The sequence below is a fragment of the Misgurnus anguillicaudatus genome, unplaced genomic scaffold (genome assembly GCF_027580225.2).
Source record: "Misgurnus anguillicaudatus unplaced genomic scaffold, ASM2758022v2 HiC_scaffold_28, whole genome shotgun sequence".
Taxonomy (NCBI): domain Eukaryota; kingdom Metazoa; phylum Chordata; class Actinopteri; order Cypriniformes; family Cobitidae; genus Misgurnus; species Misgurnus anguillicaudatus.
In genome coordinates this window covers 2,510,778-2,526,575 of record NW_027395278.1, presented here as the reverse complement: position 1 = coordinate 2,526,575, position 15,798 = coordinate 2,510,778, and the positions used below count along the sequence as shown (strand labels likewise).

The 15,798-nt window shown below is 37.7% G+C and overlaps 2 protein-coding genes across 4 annotated transcripts in view; one reads left to right on the top strand and one right to left on the bottom strand.

Annotated features, from left to right (window-relative positions):
• LOC129417135 (mitotic deacetylase-associated SANT domain protein) overlaps positions 1–7,642 on the bottom strand; it is a 32,953-nt gene extending 25,311 nt beyond the window's left edge. The window contains exons 1-2 of one of the 2 annotated variants that reach the window (XM_055171606.2): positions 7,488–7,642; positions 311–2,102 (exon numbers count right to left, since the gene is read on the bottom strand). In XM_055171606.2, the coding sequence (XP_055027581.2) occupies positions 311–1,738 (1,428 nt within the window). In that variant the 5' untranslated portion in view covers positions 1,739–2,102; positions 7,488–7,642. Of the gene's footprint in view, positions 1–310; positions 2,103–5,601; positions 6,235–7,487 lie in introns of those variants that run through there. The other variant, XM_055171605.2, reaches the window with a different exon arrangement.
• Positions 7,643–7,803: 161 nt separating this feature from the next.
• LOC129417136 (prostaglandin reductase 2) lies at positions 7,804–13,989 on the top strand. 2 transcript variants are annotated; one of them, XM_055171607.2, is made up of 9 exons: positions 7,804–8,079; positions 8,191–8,309; positions 9,955–10,146; positions 10,321–10,491; positions 11,543–11,752; positions 11,843–11,988; positions 12,069–12,156; positions 12,247–12,286; positions 13,672–13,989. In XM_055171607.2, the coding sequence occupies exons 1-9, from the start codon at positions 8,040–8,042 to the stop codon at positions 13,734–13,736; spliced, it is 1,071 nt and encodes a 356-aa protein (XP_055027582.1). In that variant the 5' UTR covers positions 7,804–8,039; the 3' UTR covers positions 13,737–13,989. The 2 variants fall into 2 exon arrangements, with proteins under 2 accessions (XP_055027582.1, XP_055027583.1); XM_055171608.2 differs by having other exon boundaries at positions 11,843–11,964; positions 13,672–13,987.
• Positions 13,990–15,798: the final 1,809 nt, after the last annotated feature.

Genomic DNA, 15,798 nt, shown 5'->3' with positions numbered 1-15,798 from the left:
CCAAGAGACAGTAGTTGGTGTTGCCTTTGTTCTGGATCTACAGATTTTGTTACCTAATGGTTACAGTCAGTGACTGTCTTAAACTAACATAAAACTTTCTAACAACCAAGAAACCTGCAGAACCTGTAAGCATTTGAGACAGGTAAAAACACATATTAATGTCAACTTCTTGTAGGTAAGGGTAAATTATGACCCTTCCCTATCACAATATGAATTGACAACAATATCACAGAATCTTTGCACACTCTAAAGTTCAAATATCAATTTAGTTTTAGTTAAGTATGAAAAAAGAAAGGAAATATCAACTCACCTTGACGCTACGTGGGGGAAGAGATTCTCTTTCCGAAGCCTTCTGAGCCAAGGTTTCCAGATTAACCTCTTGTGAAACCCTCCTCTTACGCCGTGTGCTCTGAATTACGCCTGTAGGAGCAGCTCTGATGTCTTGCATAGCACTGGTCTCGGTAGCCCCGTTTTGTGAACCTTGTGTTGGATGATCAGCCGGCATTACAAATGGGTTTTCGGAGGCAGGGCCCGCGCCCTCTTTAGAAAGCCGGCGTGATCTCCGGGGCCCAGGCTGATGAGTCTCAATGGATTGCTGGGGTACAGAATCCTGGGGCTGGGTTGTCGGTGGATTGGCCGTCTCCTGGGATTGTCCTGTTAATGAGGGGTGATGTTGTTCAGTTGAGAGTGCATGTGGCTGTTGGCCATCACAGTATTTGTCCACTATTTGCTGGTTCTGATGTGGTGGCTCAGATTTTTGTTGTTGCTGCTGTACCAAGTCCAGTTGTTGCATATGTTGTTGTAGTGGTGGCCGAGTCTTTATCAGCTGTGCGTGCTGTTGCAACGGTTGCGTTTGTGAAATCTGTTGTGGCGGTTTCTGACGAAGTACCTGTTGCTGCTGCGACTGCTGAAGCATCTGCTGTTGCAGCTGCTGCTTTTCGTGGTGCCGCTGCATTTGTCTCTGCATCAGCTGTTGCTCCTGCAACTGCTGAATCTGATGTTGGGTATTTGCCGGCGCATTGTAATTCAAATTTGGCAAAGTCCAATTGTAACCGGCTACCAAGTTCTGCTTAGGCTGTCCAAAAGCTAACTGGAAAGGTTGCAGCACAGAATTCCCAGTGGTAGGTTGGTTGTGTTGCTGTGGATTTAACATTCCAGGCTTTTGTGTCTGTTGAAAGGTTTGCTGTTGCTCCCAGTCCATGCTGCGTGCGGTTTTGGCATCCCTAAAGCCCTCCACGCTAGCCACTTGTTTTTCGGTTGCCCTGATAGCGGAGGGTTCAGGTTGCTGCTGAGGCTGGTTTTGTACAGGCATGCCCTCATGCATTTGTTTTGCAAAAGCAGTCTGAGCCCCTAGGTATGGGGCAAAGTTCTGGGACCAAGTTGTCAAACTTTGTGACCAATTGTTTGGTCTCTGTTGAGGTTGCAAAGATGGGTCTTGGTGTGGCCACTTCATGGCCATTGTCTGTTGGTAGTGTCCACGGCTTTGTTCACCCTTCTCTGGGCTGAAAATGACAGAATTGAGGTACATATGTGGCGCATCTGCATTGGAGCTTTCCACAACCCCTCTGTCATTGTGACCTGGCCCTGAGGGAGGGACACCAATCCCATAGTACGCTGGAGCTTGTGTATGCTGAGAAGCTTCTTTCATTGTCACACCCTGGTCGGCAAAGAAAGTGATACGTTTACCTGTTCTCTTTGCGTTAGGCTTCGGCTGAGGTTGCAAACTCATGACTTTCATGAATAACTTTACTGGTGACGGCTGGAGTGGGTGGTTCAGGTGGAGACAAAAAAGTTTAAATCTCCAAACCACACAAAGTTCTCCCCAATATGAATAAATGTGTCAGAATATCGCTCTGACCTTCAGATCTTTTGTTTAATCCTTAAGTTAATGGTCATCCAAACCTACTCAACATGGTAGGAATATGAGTAAGCTTTAAAATATAAAACTGCAGCATCCGTTGTGCGGAAAAAACAATTGCAGTGCAGTGTGGCTTTAACATGTCTATTTGTTTTATCTTCACTGCCCGATCTTAAGCTCCTGGGATGTTAAACTGGGTCGAGAGCTCTTTAAGTCAGCCTGTTGCCCATTCATAGGAGACAACCTGAGAAGAAAGTAGTCAAAATATTATAGTTAGCCAATACTTTGAGCCTTGAAGGGGGTTAAACTAAAATGCACTTTTCAGCATTTTCATGAATGGGGCACTGCAGAAAGAATTAAACAAGAAAGGGGGATTGTTGAGGGTTGTGTAGCTGTGCTATTTGTAGCTTAGTGCACATGAAAAAGTACATTGACTATAAACATTTAGGGTAGTTTGTTCACTGTGCAAAGGATGCACAAAAGGACACTGACTAATCTTAGCGACCAATCAAAGTGAAACGTGTGTCACTGTTAAATGTGTGAGTCAGAGGAAAGTGAGATTTGGGGGTTTTATTGTATCTGCAGAGAGTAACAGTTTGTAAGAGCAGGACAGATGTACAGTTGCACACATCCCACCGAGAGTGTGAAAATATACCAGCATAGTTTCAAAATGAGAGATGATTTTAAGGTGTTTCCCCAATAGTTTACATTAGTATACAAATACGATCAAGTTATTTAAATATCTTGAAAATCAATAGAAGTATACCATTAACATGCTTTGGTTTCTTTCTTTTTTTACAATAAACCACAGAAGTGTCACATCTGCATGCATAAAGACATTTCTAATTTAAATTAGGGCTGCACAATATATCGTTTCAGCATCGACATCTCAATGGCAGGGTCTGCAAGAGTCACATCACCGAACATACAGAGCATTCTGCAGGTTTCAGTCGGCAGAATGAAATCACAGATGTCTCTGTGAGAAATCGGTGAGCTATACAAAAATGCAAGACAGAAGTTAATTCCTCTTAAACTAAGCATTTCCAAGTAATCTGGTGAAGTAATACAGTATTTCTTACACTGCAGAAAAACAAAGCATTGCAATGTTAATCCTTCCCCAAATCATGCGTGCTAAATGAAATTAATGGTAACACTTTACAATAAGGTTGTATTGGACAATAGTTAACGCATTAGCTAATTTAAACTAACTATTAACAAAATAGTTCATGAATCTTTGTTAAATGTTATTTAATGTGATTGTTGACATTTTTAATGTTAGTTTATTGTGCATTAACTAATGTTAACAGTAACAAAAAAATATTTTGAAAATGTATTAGTAAATGCTGAAATGAACAACATCAAAGTCACAATGAAACGAAAGTAGCAATTTTCCCCGTGGTGACGTATACGATTGAAACGGCTTAAAAAAAAGTAAGGCTGGACTTGAATTTGTCCATCAAGAACTGATTGGATCGTTTGAAGTTAGGTCATATTGTTATTTGCTAATCGCTGCAATCTTTCCCCACCTGGCATGTCATATGACCAGAAATAAAGAGGGATCATTTCGAGGAGGGGAGGAGATTTGCGTTTTTGATTAAAAAATTATAAGGGCACATGAATTAAAAAAAATAATTTGTAAAAAAGAAAAAAATTACAGTTTTCTTTACAATTTTAATGTGACTTTATTAACAAATGATGAAGTAATGATATAGATGTAGTGTTGTTCATTGTTAGTTCATGTAAGCTAATGCATATACTAATGTTAACAAATACAACCTTATTGGTGTTACCAGATAAATAAATAATATGCATATTATGAGTTCCATCCATTAGCGAATAACAAAAACTAATTTTGTTAAATGACAAAAAAACATATATATATATATATATATATATATATATATATATATATATATATATATATATATATATATAGTATTGTAAATAACTTATTTTAGATATTTATCTATAATAAATAAATAAATAGTTCATTCAATTCAATAAGCCAGTTTAAAAACACTAAGAGAAAAAAAATTAGCTTTGTTTGTCATTGTTTGTCAGTGGTCTCTTAAAGGGATAGTTCACAGAAAAAAAGAAAACACTGTAATCATTTACTCACCCTCACATTGCTCCAAACCTGTATAAATTCCTTTGTTTGTCTGAACACAAATGAAGATATTTTCAAAAATATGTTACTAATCAAACAGATCTGGGGCACCATCCACTTCCATAATATTATTTTCTCTTACTATGGAAGTCAATGGTGCCCCAGATCTGCTTGATTACAAACACCTTTTACAGACGGTGCAAGTTAAATCGGTGTTTACTGAAGACACATTGCTCTTGGCCAATCCTCAGCTGCTACGTTAACATGCTGGCATACTGTAGACATGAGGGTGAGTAAATGATGCCAGATTTTTCATTTTTTGGTGAACTATCCCTTTAACAAGCAATTTGAACATGCACAGTTTTAAATGGCAACTAACAATAACCAAGTTAAGTTGACTCCACAGTCAAAAGACAAAGCAAAACACTGAGTATATTCTGCAGAGTTGCAGTATCATACAAAGGGCTCATTCATTCACGCTTATATTCATTCTGCCCTATGTCGAGATCACCCCAAGTAAAATCAATAGAAAAGACAAAACGCAGTACTTAGAGCAGCCATCTAAAGCTGCAGTCTTTTCAGGGGTGGCGCAATCCAATAATGAGAAACACTCCCAGGACTAGTACGATGTAAACAACAATTGCATCAACCAAAACAGCGTCCAGTTAAAGAGTAAAGAACACATAGTGTTAGGTCAATATATGCCAACGCGTTTCACTGCATGATAACATGTTATTTTGTAACTATGCCCAATGCAAATGTGTGGCAATGGACATGGTAACCCCTTTAACAAGCACTGTTTCCTAATCGCACCTGCTTTTTAATTTAAACTACTGACGAGGCACGAGAGCCGAGACACGCGCTAAAATTCCCCTTGATTTGAGAGAGTGGCTGTGTCTCAAATTAGTGAGCTGCCCACATAGCATTGTGGGCATAGTAGGGGGCGTCTGCAAAGAACGCGTACTACAAAAAAGCTAAACACGTTTTAAAAGTTGTGACTAACGTTACTTATATAATTCGAAACGCTGTTGTAATAACAAAACGCTCGTTTAAGAGACCACCAAAATTACATTAGATAAACAAATACAAAACAGTACAGACGGAATGCAATGTCGTCCTTTGAAGTTTGACAAACGCCCCCCACCCCCCAAAAAAATGCTACTTAGGCAGACAACTCAATATGTTTTGAGACACGTCCTGTTTGCATACTGTATCAGTGCCTTTCCTGGACCCCTTCCTAGTGCAGCCAGCTCAGCGCTATTTACCAGAAGTCCTTTGTTGCACAAAAGGGATTATCCAGTCACTAATACCGTGGCATACAGCAACACAGTGGGACAACAATACACCCTATGAAGCAGGCTTGAGCAGCACAATAATGAAAGTAGTAAATGACAAGCCCCCCAATTCTGTGTTCCTATAGTTGTCAACTGTACTGAACGTGATTTGAAGTTATTGCTTTCATCGTTGAAAAAACGCAACAAGCACAAATAGGAAGTGGTGAGATATGCTTAATATTTTGCAGCAACTTGTTAATGATCGTCTATTGCATGGTTTCGGTTTGCTGAATAAGTCTTTAACTTCTGCACACATTATTACTGAGCTTATTTGTCGAGACATTTAAAACAAGAATTCTTACCGTTCTGGTTAGTTTGTGCTCGTCCTAAGATCAACGGCACGGTCCATGTGCCGAATAACCAACGCAACAGCACAGCAATGACTGCATGCTTATCCACGATTGAGTCATGATATGCTGACCTCACTCCAGTAATATTCAAGTCAAGAGGTAGATCATCCGCGTACAAACGCAACTACCGAGAAATGGAAATGGAGGGCTTCTTTGAGAAAATGGCGGGAGAGACGTTTCAAAAATTGCACGCGATTTCGTTATTATTGCACACATATGCGAATCAAAACGCCAATAACACACACTAGTTTACTCGTATACGGAGTATGGAGCAAGATTCTTTTCAGCAGAAGTCTTGTGATCCCCTACTGTCCTGTTGGCCACACCCACTTCCGCGACCATATAAGGCTTTTCCCCTCCATGCAGGGCGCTGCAAATTACAGCAAATGCACGGGTCATGCGGGAAATTCCGTCACTGGGAAACGTTTCAGTGTAAGCGTGCACCAAACATAACCCCATCCACACCTGAATAAAGTCAACGAATTACACAATCCTGATATTTGAACTAACTGAGCAAAGAAAAGCAAGGCAAAGTGAACAAAAATATCTCGAAAGTGAAAACGGAAAACACATAAAAATACCTACAATATTCCAAGTTACATTTGGTGGAGATTTAATATTATATAACTTACATTGTAGACTATATCTATAGTAACGTTCCCTATAGTAGTATTTTACGTCAGAAACAAGCAAAAAACCCAATCCATATTAAGCAAAAGAAAGACTTGGGACCTTCACAAAAAGGAAACACTGTTAGAGTTAGCAGAGAGTACCAACCGACTGTAATAAACAGACTGCCTTCATAATAGTATTTTTTTACAGTTCTAGACTACGCATCAGTCCATATACAAACCAATACGCCCTATAGGGATCATTTCTGCATGCGTGCAGAGGTTCAGGAGTCTCGGACATGATCGAGCATGTGCTGCCGCGAGTAAGGAGACACCCACAGGCCTAATGGTGTCAGTGTTTGTGGACTCTCCCTGCTGTGCCTTAAAATAAAGTGCAAAGCCAACAGACATGCGGGTCATTCTGTGGGTATGGCATGCGTCGAGTGTACCAGTTTCTGGCTACCAATAAACAATATGATGCCTCGAAAATTACTGTTTGCAGGTTTGGCTTCAAATGGTAATGTCATTGTGTTATAATGTTGTGTTGTGCAACAACACTGTAAATGCATATATTCTCAGACAAACTGACTTGCCTTGGCAGGTTAATCACCTAAATGATCGCATTCAAATTTAAACGCAATAATGCGCGACCGCAAATTAGTACATAATTATTTTAATGCTGTCCTTGATGTAAGTGGACTATTCAGTAAATTATGCATGCACTCAGTCAGGATTGCAAAGTACTGCGATGGCTTTGGGGGAGGCGAACACAAGTTTATAAGACACAGTTGTTGCAACACCACCAAATGTTGCACAACAGTAACATGATCCATCATAACGCAGGTACAAAACTGACAGCGCACTGCTGAGACCCCCACTGATTTAAAGGGAAAGCATTTACTTGATGATAATAATAATAAACAAATTGATGCATTTGTTGCACTGCTGCTTTTCTGCTGATAAGCACTTTCGGTTACCTCTCACATTGTGCAGATGCAAGGCTGCTGCGTTCGTGCAAAAAAAAAGGTTACAGCAGTTCAATATTCCGTACAATGACTGCAATGTAAAAGCACATCTAATTGTTTCAGTCAACAATAAGGAACCACCCTCGAAATCCTTCTAGGTAAACGTACTATTTCTACATCCTGCATAAAACTACATAAATGTATGTATTTTTACAAGTGGACGTGCATATAAAGTAAACCGGGTAGAAATGCCTTACATTACCTTTAAACGCATCTGCGACGTTGCTCCAGCGATCCAGATATTTTTCGTGTTGCTTTCAAGAAAAAAAGAGAAAAAAACTTTAAGCCTTTTGCCTGTAGCGTCACTTCCTCGTTGGTAAGAGCGCCACCCGCTGCATATTGCACAGTGATGTCATTTTCACTTGCATTTAGCTATAAACACATTAGTATATTCGTCGTGGCAGTTTGACGATATAAGATAGCCTTATATGAGCATTCTTGAGGCCAGTGTAAGCGTATTATATCAATGCTACGTGTGCTTTTAGTATAATAACAACAAAACACCTTTAAATATGATGTTTTGTCGTGTTACAGTAAGACATCAACTCAACCTAAATGTGCAAGCAAAGTAAACACATGGAATTTGTGACCAGCCCTTTAACGCGTACGCTCCAGCCAATAAGAAAAGCGTCTGAGGACCACGTGATTGTTTCAGGAAGAAGTGCATCCGCTGTCCGCTGCAAGCATGATTTTGGACGTGGATTTACTGACTTAAGAAGATCTCACGTACTACCCTTAAAGCGCTGAGCATACAATGTTAAAAGTGAAAAGAGTTGTTCTGCACTCTCGCCCAGGTAACGTTAAACTATGTTGACTTTGCTCATTAACGTAGTCAGTTAACCGACGTTGACTGGTAGTTGTCTCTCCAAAGCTTCATTACTTTCAATTTCTCTGCATGTCATTAGGCAAAAATGGTCACCCGGTTCCTGGTAATTTCCGCGTAGAGGAAACTGTAAAATCCAGTGAACTGAAAGAAGGACAGGTGTTGGTTCGGACACTGTATCTGTCAGTTGACCCTTACATGGTGAGATCACCCTGCTTCTCGTGGCCTTAATGTGATTATGAAGGATAGTATTAATGATTACGTAATTGTTGTGAAACTGATTAAAATAAATTTATTACTGATCATTACTTCATTACTATACGCGTAAAAACGGATTTACATTCACTACACCAGGGGTCCCAAAACTTTTGCAGTACCCACCCTGACAAGTATAATCTATCTTAAAGGTGCAGTGTGTAATTTTTAGAAGGGTCTCTTGACAGAAATGCAAAATAATATACAAAACTATATTATCAGGGGTGTATAATGACCTTTCATAATGAACCGTTAGCCTATGTGTTTATTACCTTAGAATGAGACGTTTTTATCTACATACACAGAGAGTCCCCTAACATGGACCATTTTGTGCCGCCATGTTTCTACAGAAGCCCTTAACAAACAAAGTGTTTTAACTAAGTTGTCTACGACGATGTCATGTTTGTCCGGTGGTGGCTACCATAGCTTCTCTGTGTGTTTTAAAAGTGAGGGGTGAGCAGTGGGCTGAGCTGTTGGTTGCAATTCGCAACCTCACCACTAGATGCTGCTAAAATTTACACACTGCACCTTTAAAGGGACACTCCACTTTTTTTGAAAATAGGCTAATTTTTCAGTTAAACATTTGGTTTTTTTACCGTTTTGCAATCCATTCATTCACTCTCCGGGACTGGCGGTTTTAGCATAGCTTAGCATAATCATTGAATCTGATTAGACCATTAGCATTGCGCTCAAAAATGACAGAGGAGTTTCAATATTTTTCCTACTTCTTTAGTTACATCGTGTACTAACCGACAGAAAATTAAAATTTGCGATTTTCTAGGTCGATATGGCTAGAATCTATACTCTCATTCTGGCGTAATATTCAAGGACTTGAGTGCAGCAGGCGCAATGATATTACGCAGCACATAAAAATAGTCCCATTGGTAACTTTCAATAGCAGGGGACTATTTTCGGGCACTGCGTAATATAATTGCGCCTGCTGCAAGTTGCAACCATGTTACAGCAACAAAGTTCTTGATTATTACGCCAGAATGAGAGTATAGTTCTTAACCATCTCACCCTAGAAAATTGCAACTTTTAATTTTCCGTCTGCCTTAATACACGATGTAACTACAGAAGAGTCAATATTTTTGTCATAGGAAAAATTCTTTTTAGTTATTTTTGAGCGCGATACTAATGGTCTAATCAGATTCAATGGATTATGCTAAGCTATGCTAAAAGTGGTAGCCCCAGACCCGGAGATCGGCTGAATGGATTCCAAAACTGTAAAAATCAAATGTTTAACTCTGGGAAAAAAATGAGCCTATTTTCAAAAAAGTGGAGTGTCCCTTTAAGACTCACCAAATATTTATAAATGGAAAATGTGGGCAATACTCTTTCAGTTGAGAGTTGTTTTCATTTTCCTTGTCTTGTACGAATGAATATATGTTTAATCTCATAGTAAGATTAAATTTAGAGTTTTAGCCTAATGGCAGATATCAAAACTAATGTCATTTGCTAGTTATAAACTTTACTAAACTATTTTTGTGTCTTTCAACGCAAGTGTCTTTTTGTGACCCACATTTGAAACCCCTGCACTAAACTATATAAATGTAAACACTTAACAATATAAACACTATACGTATTGCAGCGTTGTTGCATGAACGATGATACTGGTGCTGACTACCTGTTGCCATGGAGATTAGAGGAGCCTGTGGATGGTGGTGGAGTTGGAATTGTGGTGGCAAGCAAGAATGAAGCATTATCTGTTGGCAGCATTGTCACCTCTTTCAGTTGGTCCTGGCAGACTTATGATGTGATGGATGGAAGTCTTTTACAAAAGGTATTGTTTATTTCTGCATGTATGACTGTTGCATGTCAGTTTCTCTTTATTTATATATATATATATATATATATATATATATATATATATATATATATATATATATATATATATATATATATATATATATATATATACATACATACATAATGTTTGGTATATTCATGCACGCAGGTTAACCCAGAGATGGTAGATGGTCACCTGTCATATGTTATGGGAGCAGTGGGTATGCCTGGTCTTACTGCTCTATTAGGTGTGAGAGAGAAGGGTCATGTGAATCCAGGAACCAATCAAACAATGGTTGTCAGTGGAGCAGCTGGTGCTTGTGGGTCGATTGCTGGACAGGTAATTTATAAGTTGAGAAATGTGATCTGTCAACCTATATTTAAATAAGGCAAGCATTACTATTGCTAATGCTTAGGATTTTTAATATAGCACAAATTAAATGTCCCATAGACATCACATGCATGTGATGTCACGCCCACTTAACATTGTGCATAAGGCACACAAAGTGGGAAATACTTAAAGGTGGGGTGCATGATTTTTGAAAAACACTTTGGAAAAGGTAGTCGGGCCAAGTGTCTACTAACCAACATCGTTGCCTGGGTTGCATATGTGTGGGGCGGGTCTATCAAATAAAGGTCCAGATTCTAATGGGGTAGGGGTGTGTTTGTTTAGGTGATTTCAAATATCAACATTGGCTTTCAGAGATCATGTACTATGCCTTTAAAGGTGCAGTGTGTAAATTTAAGCAGCTTCTAGCGGTAAGGATTGCAGTGGAAGGTTATTCATTTGTTTATAATTGTTAGGACAACAATAATTAGGAACACCCCCTAACCACCTTATTGATAGAGACGGGTGACACACAGAGATAATGGTAGTGTGCACGTAGCATAAGACTAGCAATCACTCAGACACTGCATAGCAAAATAAAGAACACTCAGAAAAGTTTAAACTATAATATTATGTCTGTTAAAGGTACAGTGTGGGACTTCCTCCTTTTTGAAATGCATAACCCCCACAGGACAAACACATCATCCTCTGAGACAACATAGTGAAAAAACACGCTCTACAGAACAGTGTGTCCATTTAGGGCTACTGTAGAAACATGGCTGTGCGATATGGTGACTTACAGCGTGGGTCCCCTTACATGGATGTAGATAAAAAGCGGCTCATTCTAAGGTTATAAAAACAATACAATTCATTTTGTAGGGTCTTTATGCACCACTTATAATATAGTTATGTATATTATATTGCATTTCTGTCAAGAGATCTTTCTAAAAGTCCCACATTGCACCTTTAATGGACATTTGCATTATTTGATACTGTATTAAGTCCTTAATGTATGCTTTTGTGATGTGTCATGTTATAGTAACGGTCCTTACTGTTGTTTAAGATCGGCAGATTGGACGGCTGTGAGAGAGTGGTGGGAATCTGCGGTTCAGACCAGAAATGCAAGATCTTGGTGACCGAGTTGGGTTTTACCACAGCTATTAACTACAAGACTGAAGATATCAGCTCAGCTCTGAGGGAACATTGCCCCAATGGGATTGATATTTACTTTGATAATGTAGGGGGTCCCATCAGCGACGCTGTTATATCACAGGTACGCTTTATACATCCTGTCCTGATTTTTAAGATTGGTTTGTATCATTGTAGGTCATGCGTTTAAGTGCGGCACTCACTTTGTGTGCAGATGAATACCGGTGGTCATGTGATCCTGTGTGGCCAGATCTCACAGTACAATAAGGATGTGCCTTATCCTCCACCTCTTAGTAAAGATACCCAAGATACTTTATGTCGTAAAAACATCACAAGGTACAAAACCCTTAAAAGAGGAAAGTAGGTTGTATTGCCTGTCATCTGCCACATGTGTATGTGGTTTAGTCTTCATATTTGATATTTACATAATGTGTTTACAGGGAGAGGTTTGTAGTATTGAACTACATGGAGAAACATGAGGAAGGTCTGGTTCAGCTCAGTCACTGGGTAAAGACAGGGCAGATAAAGGTAAGAGGAGTCAATAACACATACTGTGGCTGTAATGAACTGTTAATAATCCACACATGGACAGTTTGTTTCTCTTTTTTTATTTTACAGGTGCTGGAAACTGTTGTAAATGGTATAGAAAACATGGGAGGTGAGAGATGACGCTTTCATTATTTTTCTATAGTGTACTTTGCATACATATTAAAAAAATGTTTTTTGCTGTAAATGGATACAGATACAGGAGTTGGTTGGCTACACTATGGCACTTGCTACATAAAGGAGACATATCATGATAATTTTGACTTTTTTCATGTTTAAGTGCTATTATTGGGTCCCCAGTACTTGTATCAACCTAGCAAATGTGTAAAAGATCAACCCAGTAACTTAGTTTTGGTAAACCGTTTTCTGGAAGCATGTGAAAAAATAGGTCATTGAAATTCCTCCCCTTGTGATGTCAGAAGGGGATAAAACAGCCGCTTAATTTGCACAAAATGGCACATTTTTGCTCACACCTACAAAGTGGCAATTTTAACATGCTATAATATATTATCTATAGGGTATTTTGAGCTAAAACTTCACATTCATACTCTGGAGACACCAAAGATTTATTTTAGATCTTAAAAAAACCTTGTGGGGTCTCAATGAGCATAAGAAAGGTGAGAAATGAGCCCAGAACTACACGGGAGGAGCTGGTCAATGACCTGAAAAGAGCTGGGACCACCGTTTCCAAGGTTACTGTTGGTAATACACTAGTCTCATGGTTTGAAACCATGCATGGCACGGAAGGTTCCCCTGCTTAAACCAGCACATGTACAGGCCCGTCTTAAGTTTGCCAATGACCATTTGGATGATCCAGAGGAGTCATGGGAGAAAGTCATGTGGTCAGAAGAGACCAAAATAGAACTTTTTGGTCATAATTCCACTAAACGTGTTTGGAGAATAATACCACCCCTTAGTCTGCACAAAATGGCACATTTTTGCTCACACCTACAAAGTGGCAATTTTAAAATGCTATAATAAAATATCTATATGGTATTTTGAGCTAAAACTTCACATTCATACTCTGGAGACATCTAAGATTTATTGTATATCTTAAAAGGTTTTGTGAAATGTCCCCTGTAAGTTTTCCTCCAGGCAATGAGATGTTACATGAATATTCCTGATTATACTGCATTTTAGTACTTGCTATCTGTACACTTTACCGGACCGCTACTATTTGAGCACATGGTTGATCATTAGCTGCACTTGTATGTGTACACTGTAACTTAATATATAGCACTTTGAGTTTACCTGATATTGTGAAACTTGTATAACGAGTCTCTATGTAACCATGCCTGTGAAAAACAGCCTTATTCACTGTTTCTACATAAAATCATCCTACAAAATGTAACCCTGATATCCTTAATACTGTCTAAGGTGATGTCAAAGATCAAAATTAAAGAATGAAATAAAAATTTTATACTCCTAGATCATTTTACAAATGTTTAGGGTGTTAAGATGGTGGCACATCTTACCTCACTCTCTCTTATCTTTCAGATGCTTTTTGCTCCATGATGACTGGAGGCAACGTAGGTAAACAGATTGTCAAAATTTCAGACTGAGTCAGTCCATCGGAAGGTGGTGTTTTCCCTGAGCCCTTGGATACTCATTGGGCCTATGAGCAAGGAACTTGGCTGCTCTAAACGCTTGTCCTGTAATAAGTGTACTGTCGATTACAGTAAAACCATAAGTTCAGCGAGTACTAAGGTTACTAATTAAGCATTACAATGTTTTTCTCTTAAATGTCTATTTAATGTTGTCAATGAATAGTTTAAAAAATATTTTTTACTGCTAATAAAAAAATGAATTAAAAAAATTTTTGTAATTCATATTAGGGCTGTCAAAAGATTAATCGCGATTAATCGCATACAAAATAAAAGTTTGTTTTCGCATAATATATATGTATATGCACTGTGTGTAATTATTTTGTATGTATAAATACACACCCACGCATATATGTATTTAAGAAACATTTACATGTATATAAATATTTATTTAGATTTCAATATATTTTATATTATATATAAATAAAAATATATACATAAACTACATTTTTCTTAAATGTATACATGTATGGGTGTATTTATATATAGATGATATTACACACAATACACACAAATATATTATGTGCAAACATTATATATATATATATATATATATATATATATATATATATATATATATATATATATATATTTTGTGTATGCTAATTTATATATTGTGTATGCATCAAGATTTTTAAGTCCTATCTTCTTAAACAATCCTTTTACTTAAAGTATGAAACCAAATCACAATATTAAATCTCTTTACTGTGTTATATGTGAATACAGCCAGATAAACCAACACTGCAAAAAAAGTTGGTTCAACTTAATAAAGTAAGTTGCCTGGTTTAAGTCAACTAATATTTTTAAGTTAAATGAACTCAACATTTAAAGGTAACCAGGTAACTGACTTTCAGTTGAATCAACAAATCCTGTTTTTACAGTGAATGAATGCAAGGAGATGAAAAATGTCAAATATCACAGATTTAAAACTGATCCCACCCCCTTATTTTTTGTAAAAAAAAATTTAAAGAAATATCTCAAAATAAAAGGTGTGTTTCACAGAAAAAAATACCAACAGACAATTCTTGGTGCTTTTCACACAAAAAAAGTGTACAGCACTTTCTGACAGCATTTGAAACTATGAAAGCCACATCACTTAAACAGAGAATGCCCATAAACAGTGCATAACAACTGGAAGCAATATACATTACAATATAATTTTGAATTAACACATTAAAATATTGAAAATAAAAAAATATATACAATAATTGCATCAAACATTCATAAAATCCTACTGTCATCACAAATCTAGATTAACATGAATTGAATAAATGACTCTTCTAAAAATGTTCTCTCATTATCATGAACCTTTAAACCGCAGGTCTGAAATAACATTCAGGTCATTGAAAGACAAACTAGAGCAGCCTTTTGTTTAAGTTTTTACTTTCCTGAGAGACAACAGAGACGTTGAGTGACAAAACACACATCAGTGAATACACCAGAAACCCTTTCTGTTACCCGTCAAGTGGATTATGTGAGAAAGAAAGACCTCAATGAAAACAGTGTTTTTTTTTTTTACAAAAATGGTCATTGTCTTTAGGATGTTTGTGTGGTTTGCAATCGTGCATGAAAATTTTGTGAATACTGTGCACATTTTATTGTGTCCATGCATTTAGTGTTATCTGTATGCTATGTTAAGTTGTGCTATTTTGACACTAATTTTTGGCCTAATTTTAAATATTGACTTTAGTCGCTCTGCGAATAACAACAGAGGGATCTCAATGAGCTCCCCTTCTGTGATTATGAACCCTATTGCATCAATAATCTTCATTTATGTAAATATAGTGGTTTCTTCCTTCTGAGGCAAGATGCCTTTTGAATTGTAGTACAGTATGTGTTTTTTAGTGTACAGTTTAGTTAAAACTTACAATATAAGACAGTACTGTGATCCAACTGATAAAATGGACAGCTTGTTTTTCCATATGATTGACTTATTGCATGCAATAATGATCGTCCTATCGTGTCTATCCTCTTTCTGTAAAGAAATACCGCAGTGGCAGCTTCATGCATAAAGATTTAG

Coding starts and splice junctions, on each gene's coding strand:
- LOC129417136 (XM_055171607.2), top strand. CDS start 8,040: ATGTTAAAAGTGAAAAGAGTTGTTCTGCACTCTCGCCCAG. Junction 8,080..8,190: donor TGTTCTGCACTCTCGCCCAG/GTAACGTTAAAC, acceptor GCATGTCATTAG/GCAAAAATGGTCACCCGGTT. Junction 12,157..12,246: donor TAAAGACAGGGCAGATAAAG/GTAAGAGGAGTC, acceptor TTTATTTTACAG/GTGCTGGAAACTGTTGTAAA.